The sequence below is a fragment of the Eretmochelys imbricata genome, chromosome 19, assembly GCF_965152235.1.
Source record: "Eretmochelys imbricata isolate rEreImb1 chromosome 19, rEreImb1.hap1, whole genome shotgun sequence".
Taxonomy (NCBI): domain Eukaryota; kingdom Metazoa; phylum Chordata; order Testudines; family Cheloniidae; genus Eretmochelys; species Eretmochelys imbricata.
Genome location: NC_135590.1, coordinates 7,611,075 through 7,625,726, shown reverse-complemented (window position 1 = coordinate 7,625,726; position 14,652 = coordinate 7,611,075). Strand labels below are relative to the sequence as shown.

The window sequence follows — 14,652 nt, the reverse complement described above, 5'->3', positions numbered from 1 at the left end:
TCAAGCCTTCTTTCCCACAGAGTATATTTTAATTTTTAAATGGTTCTCTCTTTCTCCAGGACTGTCTTTCTGCCAGCATTCAGCAGTAGGCACTAAACAATATATATTGCCATTGCTAAAGCACCTGGGTGCCTTACATCATTTATAGATGGCAACAAGACGCACCCGAATGCTAAGAGGGCAACAAAAATGTCCTACAATTAGTCAGCCTAGACGGATTTGCCTGATACGGTCTTGAAGCATGCAGAGCAGCTGGCTCTGATGGACTGAGCAGGTAACATTACAGTAGCGTGAGCACCTCAGTCCTTTACGTATTAATCCATCAGGTAGGGAACTACTCTAACCTCCATTGTACGGATGGGAAACCGAAGCAAAGCAAAGCTAAGTGACTTTCCCCAAGATCACATTGGAAGTCTATGGTGGAGCAGGAACTGAACCCTGGTCTCCAGCTTGCAACCTAACCACTGGGCCACCCTTCCTCTAAGATGCCCATCCCTTCCCCTTCACTGCTGAAGGCTCCAGGCCTGGGGAGTTGATTCTGACAGCAGTGCCTGGCCTTTCCTGGCACTGATTTCAGCACTAGCTTGAATGGAATTGTGCAGGGTGTGTTTCAGGTTGCGCAGGAGAAGAAAGCAGCCCTCAGATGCTCCACAGACATCAGGTGTCTTTGCAAGGCAGCTTTCCCCCTGCCCTTCTCGCTGTTACATGCCATTGGATGCAGTCCGGTGCATACAAAGGCCGAAAATGAGCCCTTGTTCCTGAGAAGTATCTCCAAGCCACGGATTCAAGCCATGCCTGGGATCTCTGAGGGCCAAGTCATCTCTGAATCAGGCCCGTCGACCACCATCTGCAATGCACTGTTCCACGCTAAGTAACTTGGGTCAGAATAATGTTCTCGAGGGGCCCTTCCCTCCCTCTGTTCCTCAGAACTCCTTTGTATTAAAGCATCATAGATAAAATAAATAACTGTCTTGAGAAAGCTCAGCCCAGGCTGGGGAGCTTTCAGCATTACTTAAAGAGGGGAGATGACTAGTGTCAAAGGCAGGACAAAGCCAGACAGCTCTTGCTTTCTCTCCATTTGCATATCTCGTTAGAGAGCGTTCAGGGCGTAATGGGGGCCCAGGTCCTCAAAGGTATTTAAGCTCCTAATGCCCACTGATTTCAATGGAAGTTAGGACGCTAAATACGTTTGAGGGCCATCTAGTCCAGCCCCTTGCGCTGAGGCAGGACCAAATAAACCTAGACCTTCCCGGATAGGAAAGTGTACAACCTGGTCTCAAAAACCTCCAGTAGTGGGATTCCACAACCTCCCTTGGAAGTCTATTCCAGAGCTTAACTATCCTTATATTGTAGTTAGAAAGTTTTTCCCGTTATCTAACCTAGATCTCCCTAGCTGCGGATTAAGCCCATTAATTCTCGTCCTACCTTCAGTGGACATGGAGAGCCACCATCCTCTTTATAACAGCCCTTAACATGCTTGAAGACTGCTCACCAGGGCGGAATAGAGCAGGATAATTACCTCCTGTGTCTTGCATACAACACTCCTGTTATTACACCCCAGAAAGATATTAGCCTTTTTCACAGCGACATCACAGTCTTGGCTCCGATTCAATTTGTGATTCAGTCTAACACCCAGATCCTTTTCAGCGGTAGCCAGTTAGTTTCCATTTTGTAATTGTACATTTGATTTTTCTTTCCTCAGTGAAGTACTTTGCACTTACCTTTATCGAATTTCATCTTCTTGATTTCAGACCAGTTCTCCAGTTTGTCAAGGACGTTTGGAATTCTAATCCTGTCGTCCAAAATGCTAGCAATCCCTCCCCGCTTGATATCAGCCACAGATTTCATAAGCATACTCTCCACTCTATCTAAGTCATTAATGAAAATACTGAAAAACAGCAGACCCAGGAGTGACCCTGTGGGACCCCACTAGATACATCCTCCCAGTTTGACAGCAAGCCATTGGTAACTACTCTTTGAGTACGGTCTTTCAACCAGTTTTGCACCCACCTTATAGTAATTTCATCTAGACCACATTTCCCTAGTTTTCTTATGAGAATGTCATGTAGGACTGTGCCCAAAGCCTTACTAAAAATCAAGATATATCACATCTACCACTTCCCCTCCCTCTCCCCATCCACTAGGCCAATAGGAAATTAGGTTGGTTTGCCATGGTTTGTTCTTGATAAATCCATGTTGGATATTACTTATAACCCTATTATCCTCTAAGACTTGTGCCCACTTACATCAGGGCAGATCTGGCCCTGTATTTTGAAGTCAGTTCTGATAAGGGTGAATTACTAATAAACTGCTGCTGAAAATTAGGTGATTTTATCATCATAGTCCGCTTCCACGACGCACAGACGCTGTCATGTATTGGAACAGATCTGAACCTGAATCCATCCTGCATCATCAGACATTACTCAGGGCACAAAAGGCCCTGTCTATCCTGGGCCAATCCTTGCACATCCTCTATGTTGTTACGTCCCGCAAGTGTTCCCTCTCTGGGTACGTCTACAATAAAAAAAACCCCACAGCACCAAGTCTCAGCACCTGGGTCAGTTAACTTGGGCACAGGCTGCGGGGCTAAAAATTACAGTGTCACATTCAAGCTTGGGCTAGACCCTCTCCCCTCGCAGGGTCTCAGAGGCCGGATGTCTACACCGCAACTTTGAGCCCCGCAGGCAGAGCCCAAGTCAGCTGACCTGGGCCGGTGGCAGCTGTGCCATGGCCCTTTTATTGCCATGTAGACGGCCTCTCTGAGCACTGTTCGACAGAGGAATTCTTTCAGCAGCCTCTTTTACATGTTCCTCCTCCAGCTGCTTAATGGCAGGCCTGCCACAGCAAACACTCAGTCTTCACTCTTAACGCACCTCCCCAATATTTCCACCTCCTTTTCTGCTGGATACATTTGGAGCTCACGGGTTGCTGAACTTGCCGACCGAAAGTCAGCATTTGTTATAAATCCATTCCATTTAATAGCCAGCCTTTCCCCGAGGCCGTTGCTTTTGAAGGCATTTGTCGCCGTTGGTGGCTTTCCACCTTTCCACATCCACATGTTAAGGTGGAAATCACTCTTGGCTTACAGTTTCACAACCTGGTCTTTAAACTGGAGATCATAGAAGAGACGAACTTGCTTAGACTCACCCAGGGCTGTCCCCAGCAGGGACCAAGTTACAGCCGAATTTGGGCCAAACAGGCATTTGCCGTGCTAGTTTCTCCCCCTCCACATCCCACCCCATTTTAGCAGGCTTCTCACTAACAACAATGCTAACAGGCTAACAACAATGTATTTATTTCCGGGACCACTGTGATACCTTTTGACACTGAAATAGAGTCTACACCATAGGAGGCCCTCTGACCCACGGGCCACCACAAGTCACTTGTGAAGTCAGCTTTATAAACAGGGGATAGCATCTGGAGGTACCGGCCAGCCTCCTAAAGGCTTTGTCTCACAAGGATGCTGACCAAGAGCCACATCTGTGTATAGGATGCCAGCAAGCTACTGGTAGAACTACTAGAATTAGCCAGCTCTTTATGTAGCTCTACAATAAAGCTGAGAGGTTTCCATTAGTCGCGAGGTTTGGTCTGTGGGGTTTAGGATGAAGTTAAATTTAGTAGCGAGGTTTCTGCTCCTGGGGAAGATCTGGTGCGTGGAGAGAGCAGCCCGGTACGGGAGGTGAAGCACATAGCGATAGTACACAAGTAACAAAGTGTACGGTTGTCGCAAGGATGCATCGTGGAACCTCCCAAGACCGACACAGTCGCATGGATTCAAATTATTTGTGTGTCCTAAACTCACACAGCGGCAGCCCTGCTAGATTTATGGACAGTAAAAGCGTAACCCTGGCAGAATAATGTCATTCTATCATCTCGCGAGTTTAGCCAGGCTACCTGCTGCTGCTTTTGTGATGCCATCCAGCCATGTTTTGCCTCCTGCATGCCTGGACACAGGCACACAGAACCGTTCAGGACCCTTGGCTAATGGGATCTTAGTGAGTTCTAGTAGGTTTAAATTAGTTTTAAGTTATACACCAGTCTAACAGTAAATAACCCTACCAGGTTATTATTGTGTTTCCCTGTGGGGTGCTGAGAATAAAGTTTTAGGATCACAGGAATTGCCAGATTGGATCAGACTCAAGATCCATTTAGTCCAGCTAATTCAGAGGAAGGTTCAAGAACCCGGCAGTAGGCAGATGTGGTGCAATCTGCCCCCCTCCCCCCACCACACACACACACATTAGGTCTCACCCTGATCTGCAACAGGGATTGGCTTATGTCCTGATGCATTAGGTTTAATATGCCTTCCACAAAATTTGTTTCAATTAATTATGATGATAACACTGGATCTTCCTATTATTCAGATGAAGGTCTAATTCCATTTTGTTAAACTTCTGGCCTCATTGACTTCCTGTGGCAATGAGTTCCAGAGTCTAATCGTTCTTGTCAGGTGTTATATAGCACTTTTCATCAGAAGGGCTCAACGCACTTGACAAAAGGAGGGTCATGATCATTGTTCCCATTTCACAGATGGGGAAACTGAGGCACAACGAAGGGACGTGACTTGCCCAAGGTCACCCAGCAGGCCAGCGATGAGCCAGGAAGAGACATATCTTTCCAATCCAGTGCTCTAGCCATTAGGCCATATATTAGATCTAGCACATTGCAGAGTCATGTAAGACTGGAAGCAGTCAACAGGCCCTTCATATCTACGATGGTTTGAGGACAAAGCTGTCATCTCCACATTACATCACCTTTGATATCACAAGTATCCAGAGGCTTAACAGACTACAGAGTAACCGGCAAGTAAGTCCATGCAAATCATCATAAACCAGACCTCATGTGAGGAAATAGCCAGGAGAGAAGCGTTGTTAGCTTAGCTTGAAATAAAGGGACAGAAATCTACCCGCAATCTGGGACAACAGGGAAAAACACTGGCCTTTAGAACCGGGCCCCAAGCTAAAGGTTGAGAGGTGGGTCCAACACAGATGAGAAGTAACAGGTGTCAAGGATTTGGGGGGTGGGGCTGTGCGGGGGCATAAGTGTCAGAAAAATAATTTGAAGGCACCCAACTTTGAAGGGAGGGAAATTAGAACAATGGGGGGGGGGGAAATGACAGAAAAGAGCCAGACCAATCAGCCAGGAGACCCGGCACCAATTTCAAGGCAATCTGAGGATTTTAGAGCCCCAAGGAGAGTTGTGATTTAAAGGCAAAGCTGCTCTAAAAACCTTAACCCCTGTATGGTAGAACTGCCCGTGCACTGGGGTGAAGAAAGCCCTGCAATCAGACAGCTGCTCGGGGGCATTTGGATACAGCCAGAGGGTGGCTGTTCCCTCTCAGAGCTGCGCTGGGAATTCCCTGGGGGAAGTTCTGTGCTATCCAGGGGCTCAGGCCAGGCCAGAGACTCCCAATGGTCCCCACTGGCCTGGGAACCGGTGAATCTAGTACCTGGAGCCTGTGGGTGGACCGAGATGAGGTGAAGAAAGTCCCCTGAGCAAATGGGGGCAGGTGCCCAAGCCCGGGCAGGCCCCACCCGCCCTCCGGGGTCCTTGTCTCTCCAGCCGCTTGGGCGCTCAGCACTTACCCATGTTGACAAAGCTCATGACCGTGTCCGCCCGGCTGATGACTCTTCCCAAAGGAGGCGCCTGGATGCTCAAGCTGGTTAGCACGGGCCGGGAGACCCCCCGGCCCCAGCCCACCTGATCTTCCTCTTCGTCCTCCTCCTCCTCCTCCCTGGCCATGGCGTGGTAAAGGTCCAGCATGAAGAGGGGAGCGGAGGAGGGCAGCTTGCCCCCGGCGGAGGCCTTGGGTCGGGGTCTGCCCGGCAGCCCGAGGATGGACAGGATCTCCCGCTGCATCTCCCGCTTCTCCCGGCCGCTTAGCCGGCGCTGCAGGAAGCTGGAGGCATGGAGATGGCTCCGGAGAAAGCTGCTGTTACCCAGGTCACACAAGAGCCCCAGGAGCCAGAGCAGAGCCCCGCAGAGCAGCCGCATCGCCTCTGCCGGCCGGGGCCGTGCGCTCCGCTCCCGGGGGCGCACGGGCTGCGCCGCGCCGCGCCGGCCTCACCAGCTGCCCATTGGCCGGCGCGCGTGGGAACGGGCGGCCGGGGCTTGGGATGGGTCGTGGCCAGACAAGCGCCAGGTGCGGGGCCTTGCGGGAGCCTCCTCTCCGAAGGCGGAAGCTGGAAAACGGAGCCAAGCCGCAGCAGCGCCTGGCTCAGGCTCTCCCCGCCGGGCCCGGGACGCGGAGCTGCCGCGGAGTCATTCAGCCCGCCCGGGGGAGCCCCGGCCAGCGAGGCGTCGACAGCAGGCGGGCACCCCTCTGCCCTGGGGCTTTACGCGGGGAGCTGTTGCTGGGTGTGCGCTTTAACCATCGCCAGCACCCGGAGCACGTGTTTGTACAGCAAAACCCTCGGCCCGCCCCCGGGCTAAAGGGGCCCCCGGCCGGGCGGCTGAGCGCAAGCGGAGGCGAGCTGGGGTAGCTCAGGGCGCAGCTCTCCAAACACCTGGGGAGGAGCGCGCCTGGCGCGCTGGAAATACCGAGCGAGGTGGCGCCCCGCAGCGCTCCCTCCCAGCCCAGCACCCCCGGGCTCCGCTCGGCCGCTGCCCTCCTCCTGCCTCCCAGGGGTTGGCTCTTGCGCTGGCCGCGCAGCTGTGCGGGATTTTCATCCCCCTCCCCCGCGCGAAGGGGCGCACAGAGAGGAGGGCTGCCGGGAGGCCAGCGGTTCTGCGGGCGCAGCGCTGGGCCCCGCCGAGCGAGCAGCGAGGGGCTGGCCCTGGCCCCGGCCCCGGCCCCGGCCCCAGTCTTTCGTCCACGGCAATCGGGGTTTCCAGCGAAACGCTGAGCCTCAGGGGCCAGTGCTCCGTGATCCGGCTTTCCCTGCGGCACAGGGCCCTGCTTCCCACCAAGGCAGCCGTGTCGGGACGGGGACGACAAAAGCCCATTTTGACCCCAGAACGTCTCTGCTCTGCCACCCCCTCCAGCCCCGCTCTGCTGCCGGCATGGCAATAAGCCCCACCCCGCGAAGGGGGGCTTTCCTGGGCCGGTCGGTCCGGGGTGAAGGTGGGCTGGGTGGGTTGGTATCCACTGCCCTCTCCTGGCTCGGCTCTTAACTAGGACACTTCGCCCTCCTGCCTGGAACTGGGGGTAGAGGCCCAGGGGATGCTGAGCGGAGACGTGTTTCTTATACCGACCTGCTATTGAAAGGGAGAGGCTGGGTGGGTCTGGACAATCTGCACAGCAGACAGGGAGGTAGGCAAACGTTTCTCCACCCCAGTTTCTTACAAAAATGCAGATTTCGAGCATACATTCATGCCCTCTCCCCTCCCTTTTAAAATCGAACCTGCTGTTCCCACGGTTTCCAAACGAAACATTTCATTTTTTTATTCAAAAGCGACTTGTTTAAAATTTTACTTTTTATTTAAATCTTAAAAACCTCAGAACCACAGCGAAACACTTCAGTAGAGGTGGAAATGAAGCTGGGCTCCTCCTGAACCAACTTAACAACAACAACTGGTGTGCTGAGTTTTGGGTTGAGCCAAAACAAAACTTATTTATTAGTGCAAGCCACCAAACGGAGAGGGGGAAATAGGGTTTGCTCAGGTCTATGTAGAATGTCATTCCCAAAGGCGAGAAAATGTGTAAATGAGACTACACCCTATAGGCAATACTGTACTTTTCAATTCTACCAGTGGGTTAGCCTAGGAGGAGTTCCTGGGAACCACTGGATTTCCATCCATGAATGTGTTTGGTTTACAATGCCCACACAGGACAATCTGAAATGATGGGGTGCAAGAACAGTGTTCAACAAGTGAAAACTGGAGTGTAGACTAGTGTTCAACAAGTGAAAACTGGATATATTCAAGATCAGAATCCATGGGCGTCTTAGCAAAGATAAGCACATTTTGAAATGAACTGCAGGCCCATTTTACAGCCTGGTTCTGCTGCAGTGACCTTTGCTTAAAGAAAGAGCTTTTAAAAATGTGTCACTAAACCGGGGCAGGTGCTAGTGACAAGTACTGCTCAATGCAACCACAATCAGTAGTCAAGGGACAACATTTAAGACCCTGACAATTTCAAATCACCCCATGTTTAAAAAACATTGCTTTGCTTGGAGGAGCGCTGACTCTCAGGAATGCAGAACTGTTTATGCTGTTGCACGGTGGTTAGGTACCTGAAGTGACCGAGACAGACACCAAATGCAGTTCTGAAAACAGGAAACTTGCAAAGCCATACCCGGTTCAGCTTGTATTGCATCAAGCCCATTGGCAACACTTCAACAACAACATTGAGGAAGCTAGGCTTTGAAGGGACAATGCTAGTACATCATCTGTGACGCGTGTGTATCACAGACACTTCAAAATGGATTTGTTACATAGATTAGAGGGAAGGGATAGCTCAGTGGTTTGAGCATTGGCCTGCTAAACCCAGGGTTGTGAGTTCAATCCTTGTGGGGGCCATTTAGGGATTTGGGGCAAAAATTGGGGATTGGCCCTGCTTTGAGCAGGGGGTTGGACTAGATGACGTCCCTTCCAATCCTGATATTCTATGATTAGAGGGTTAAGAGGAACTTGACCAGAAGAATTCTGCTCAGCAGCTGCAGACTTGTGTAGTCTAATGTACATTTTTACACACACTGACATCTGAAAAGCAGGTCCCCAAGGGTTGAATTTAGGGAATTATCAAGTTTTCTGACATCGATAGCCAAATGTATTAATATTTTACAGGGGCCATAAGTGTGCTCGGTGCCTCTCCGCTAACACTGAGCCACAACCCTGCCTCGGGGGCTTGCAATATAAATGATGGACCTGAGATTATACTTCAGATGAGAATGTCACTTTCATTAGGAAGCACATAGGTTACAGATACCACAGCGGATGTAGCAAACAACTTTGATGCAGATACGCTGAGTGTACAGTGAGCTCGGGGGGAGGATTTTGGAGTTCTCAGATATTCTCTTGAAAGAATTCACTTTAATTTTTTCCTTCAATGCATTTTCCCCCTTATATGATAAACCTTTCATGCAATCTTTCTGAGGCACAACACAGCACAGATTTACATTCAGGTAGACAGTCAATACATTCAAGTACAAATAAAACAACCATAGCTGTGGGAAGGAGAGTTGCAGTAAACAGAATGGCTCACGGAGTAGAATGCGTAGTCATTAGAGACAGGCCCTTCCAGGAAGGTTCAGGAATCAAGAGTTCCTTGTTCCTGTTTAGCTTAACCCGCTTTGAAAACGGGTTCAAATAAACAGGAACAAGTCACTTTTATTCCAGATTGAATGCCCGCATCTGGAATTAGTCAAGAATAGCTACTGCACTTTAAATTTACACCCTAGCTTAATCTATAACCACTTTCATGCAGAGACAAGCCCTTGAAATGAGATTTGACTCAAGGAAACAAATTAGCCTGAAGCAGGGGGCTGGGGTCAGATGTTAAAGGCAGCATTCACCACTTGTGAGGAGGAGAGAGAAGGAAGGAATCTGTTTTTGAGCACCACGTAACAGGAGCATTAGAGATACGTTCGGAGAAATATTGCCCTTTCTCCTTGCCTGCTAAATCCAGGGAAGGCCTTGAAGACTTTTGGACCAGATTCCGTATGAGAGGAAGCCAGGGAAGACTTGTGGGAAATAGGAGCAGCAAATTATACTATACTGAGCTCAAGAAACAAGCCAGTGTCTTGGAAAGTAGGAATTACTGGCATTGGGAGACTTCAGCATGAAGATACAATGGGGTGAGACAGGGTTAAAAGAAGTGAAAAGAGTTTTGAGTTGAGTGCACCTAAGCTCCTGCCACTAAGGGTAAATCTGGAATTGGGGGTGGGGTGGGAGTCAAGTTTGGGATGAAGATGGTTTGGTTACTAGAGACAGATTTACCCCTGGCATTAGTTAATGCCCAGGCTTGTAAGCAGCCACACGATCAGCTGCTGTGCACCTTACAAGCCAGGTGCACCACGTTCTCACTCCCCTCAGTGCAGACATAGGAAGAGGGAATGTGATAGGAAGGGGGCGAAAAAACTTGGGTTTTCCAAGTCAACTAGATCTAGATTTTAGTGCCTTGCTCCCCTAGGGCTAGTACTGACTTTACACAGCTTGGGCTAGAGGGACTTGAAAACCCAGTACATCCCACAGCAGGATACAAATTGCATTAATTTCCCTGGTCCCATGCAGCAGTATGGACAAGCTGGACTCTTGGCAATGACAGGCACCTTAAGACAACACATTGCTTTACTTCCCATAGTACAGCCGCATGCAGCTTTTAAACTGGAACAAGGTTTGGCTGGATCAGCTGTATAACCTTAGATTGCTCCCCGCTGTTCTTGTGCTTTGCAAGACAATTTCCCCCTGAGCTTTCACTTTCTATGGCTCACATTATTCACCTCCGTCTTTAACGACTGCACGTTCTTATGTATTGCTCCACTGTGGAACCGACCACTTATCTCTCCCCAGACAGTCCATCGTTACATCATACAGAAGATATTAGCATGCTTCCCTGGGATACACATGTAAAAAAAGGGAAAGAAACTAATAAGGATAGGAAAAGGAACTAATAAGGATCTCAAGACCATATTTTGCAAAGTAATTAAATAACCCAAACCATCAAACATCTCCCTACCTGGCAAGCAAGCAGCTCATTCCTCTTAAGTGTGGACCTTGCAGCAGTTATCCAGACCCTTGGTAGCTCCAGGCTAAATTAGTGCAATACACTTCACCTGGAGTTCACCCAGAAACTCTTGGCAGCACGGAGCACAGCTGCTTGCTTTCTGAGTGATGGAGGATGGTGTGAATTCATAACCTACACAAGTCTCTGCACCGATTTCTATTCACTTGATACCACTCAGTGGGTTGAGTGATTGTTAGAGTCCTGATGTCTTATGCAATAGTTATTGGAGAATCCACCACAGCACGTGGTTTGATTGTGAAATGCCTAGATGGCAAAGGAATAGGAAGCACAGGAATGAAAGAGCGGTGAACCATACATTCTAAGCAGGTCTCCCACATGTGCTCTCAAAGGCAACTTTTGCTGTCTTATAGATGCATTCAAAATACATTTTTATCCAGCCATGCTGCTTTTGCCTTGTAAGAAAACGCTGAAGCTTGAATACTTGTGTTTATAAAGCTCGCACTGTGGAATAAAAGACGAAGCAAGATTGTTATTACTGCAAGCAATTTTAATACAAAAAAACTGTTTTAAACAGTTCATTGGTTGAGCTTCAGTTTCTGCCTCAATTAAACCAATTGAGAGAATCACACAGCAATATGGTCAGAGCTGAAGAGGAACAATATTTAATAAATACAGGAAGTCCAGATAGCCCCTCCCCAGACCCACCCGCATGGTCACTTGGTCAGTTGTTTTTATCACAAAGAAAAGTCGCATACAAAAGCGAGATAGGACTTGCTAGCAAGTGCGCTGGTGAGACTCATTTAAAGGACAAGCAACGGTGCATGTAAGTCCCAGGTTTCTTCTAGGAGCAGAGGTGACGTAAATCTCAGTCTGGTTTGAAGTCGAATGACCAGTCAAATAATAAATAGGAAAAGAGGTGCAGATAAATAGCAATTCTGTAACAAACAACGTGAGTCAGTCTCTTATGCGAACTGACTGGGTGGCCATCCAGAAGAGTCTTCTAACGGGTAGGACAGGAAGTGACAGAAGCACCTTTCCGTCCCATCCTCTAAAGGACGTATCTGTAGGGTTGCCAACCCAGCGCTCTCTTCTGGACAGCTTTAAAGTTCTACCCCCCAAACCCATCACTATTATTTGCTCTTTAAAAGCATAAGTGCTGGGACAGTATTTTAAAGACAGCATTTGTAATGAACCCCATTACTGTAGCATGTGCAAATGTTATTAATTCAAACAAACTCCGATTTCTTCAGGTAAAATCACATAACCTTTAAAAAAATGGAAGCAGACGCCCCAAATCCCCTCACCTCATGTGTCTCTGTTTGAGGTATCCATGATTCACAAAAAAAGAGAGTTCCTTGAACACTGTAGGATTCCGGTTTTTTTGTTTTTTAAATATAATTTATCTCGCTGAGACAGCAAGTCAAGTTTATAAAGAGGCATTTAGGAACAATCCTAAAAGATAAAGCAGGTTCACACCCTGCACCGCGCAGAAATCCTATGTATAATTTTTTTCTTAACTTTTTTTTTTTTTTTTTTTTACACTTTCACATCTTGACTTTTTTTGCTTGCTTTCCCTCTCCCACATTTCAGTTTTCTGGGCCCCACTGTGAATAGGGGTGACCAGGAGGCAAATTTTATCTACATAAATATTCACATGAAAATAGTAACTTACAAAAAAGAAAAAAAACAAAACAAAACCCAAATAAGGCAGCTTCATAACACAATTATTCTTTTACACTTTTAACAATATAATTTTTCCCGTTTAGAATAAATATACATCCAATGTACGTGGCAGGGTTAAAAACTGGACACAGGTTTTTGTTTTGTTTTAGGGGGTCTTGGTACAGTATTATCTCTTGGGGCCTGGAGTTTTGGGGGTGGCAGTAGTAGTTTTCTTGGACATGGTTGGGATTTTGGAAGGTTTTGCCAACCCCCGTCGTGAACTGCCTTGACCCCCTGCCGCACTGCTTTCTGAAGTGTCTGAACAGGCTGACTGAGTTTCCAGAAGGTCAAAATCGGAGGCATCACTTCCCCGCCGGCTGCTGGCCCGACTCCCTGCCCGACTTCCAGCGCGACTTGTGGGACGACTGGCTGTTTTTTTAGGATCTGAAATTAAATCCAGGTATTTGTGACCCCGCTGAAACACCTCCCCCTTCTAACCCTTAGCAAATGGACCCCACCTCCCTTCAGTACCGCCACCAGTCTGCAGACCCAACAATAGCAGCAATGTTATTAGAAGACTGTGCAATCAATACAGGATCACTGATCGCTCTATGATCTACGATGACAGTGAGCAACTTTGCCTAAAACTTTAAGACTCGCTGGAGAATGTCACAGCTTGTTTCTGGCTGTTCTCACTCCAGGCTCTGGGAGACAGAGGGTCTGTGGTATGAAGCTTTTATTCTGAACACAATTTAAAGGAAACGCCTCTTAAAATGCATCCCAAACTACTCAGGGTCCATCTCTACTATAAGTGGATAAACAGACCAGCCTGTATAACCATGTCCTTTCGTTTATCCTAAGCTATTACAGATGGTCAGTATCTTATCCTTTCTCTCGACTGCAATCCATAGACAGGGACAGCTATGAAAGAAGATACCACATATTTTAGCATCCATTACAGGTAAAACGGTCGACCTAGCACTTACCAGCCCGATTGGTTCTGGCACCTGTAGAGACTGGAGAGGAACTATTACTGGTATCACCCGCAAGAGAAGTTCGACTAGAGTGAAAAGTTGGTCGCTTCAGCTTGCTGCCTGCAGACGGAGTCACCTTGGAATAAAGAACGCATCGAGAGTCTTTTAGACGTCATGGTATAATTCACTTTGTAATGGGTTAATATCAGAGGTAGATCTCGGCAACAGGATTCCAATATATAAATACCACCATCATCGTAAAGGTCAAGGAGAACACATACAGTAATTGTTTTATTGTTCCACCAAAGCCTCGTCCCTGAAAACATCATACCCATGGTGGCTTTGGGCCCTCAGGATAGCACTACATGCTAGTGCTTTTCCCTGCAAACCCATTGTTAATTATTTTGTTTAGTTTGACGTGTTTTTATATCTATATCGATCCATCTCTGACTAAGCTACAGATCTATTTCAAAATACCTGAAATCTGTCGTCCATCTTAAGGTCCAAGTACTGTTTTGGGTCAAAAGCCACACAAAAAGTCACATGAAATCCTGGGAAATTTCTAGTATTTAAAAAGTCCAGAACAATGATAAAGGTTAGTTATGTTTTGGTGAAAATATGCTGGGTTTTTTTTGGTGAAAGTGTGCCAAATTTCAGCCCCAAGTGACATAATAGGGCCAAGGGATTTCAGCCTAATGTATATAAATTGGGACAGACAACCAACAAAGAGAATTTTAAATATTTTTTTAAAAAAAATCCAAGACATTCGTTCAAGCACTAGTGGTGAATGAACACGGGAAATGCAGGCCAGAAGTTCTCCACCATAACTGAAAGCTTCTCAGTGAAGCTTTATATGCTACTCGCACTCTGTTTTCTGCTAAACAGTGTGCTCTGTGACCTTTACGATGTTGCAAATAAACACTAGAGGAAGCAACACACACAAAGCTTTCTCCCACTGTTACTTCTCTTGCCACAGAAATAGGAAGCCAAAGAAAGCATGACTGTAAGTCAGAATAACATCTCTGAAGAAGAGAGGACTCCTGAGTCCTATTGGAAAGAGCAGCTCCAAGTTTCTAAAATAAACCTAGTGCTGGTTTTAAGACAACATAAAATAATTGCAGGAAAACAGCCACCCAAGGTGTTACATCCAAGCCTGCAGGTACTGGGATTCTGGCATTTTACATAAGAAAAGCCATACTGGGTCAGACCAATGGTCCGTCTAGCCCAGTATCCTGCCTTCTGACAGTGGCCAATGCCAGGTGCTTCAGAGGGAATGAACAGAACAGGTAATCAAGTGATCCATCCCCTGTCGCCCATTCCCAGCTTCTGGCAAACAGAGGCTAGGGACACCATCCCTGCCCATCTTGGCTAATAGCCATTGATGGACCT

At 47.8% G+C, this 14,652-nt stretch overlaps 2 protein-coding genes across 5 annotated transcripts in view; both read right to left on the bottom strand.

Moving 5' to 3' along the window:
* LOC144277187 (bone morphogenetic protein 8A-like) overlaps positions 1–5,994 on the bottom strand; it is a 40,708-nt gene extending 34,714 nt beyond the window's left edge. The window contains exon 1 of the mRNA XM_077837835.1: positions 5,586–5,994. Within this exon, the coding sequence (XP_077693961.1) occupies positions 5,586–5,994 (409 nt within the window). The remainder of the gene's footprint in view (positions 1–5,585) is intronic.
* Positions 5,995–11,153: 5,159 nt separating this feature from the next.
* The window catches only part of MACF1 (microtubule actin crosslinking factor 1), a 234,061-nt gene continuing 230,562 nt past the window's right edge, over positions 11,154–14,652 (bottom strand). For all 4 annotated transcript variants that reach the window (XM_077838115.1, XM_077838114.1, XM_077838112.1 and 1 more), the window contains 2 exons: positions 13,276–13,399; positions 11,154–12,733 (listed from right to left, as the gene is read on the bottom strand). In XM_077838115.1, the coding sequence (XP_077694241.1) occupies positions 12,477–12,733; positions 13,276–13,399 (381 nt within the window). In that variant the 3' untranslated portion in view covers positions 11,154–12,476. The remainder of the gene's footprint in view (positions 12,734–13,275; positions 13,400–14,652) is intronic.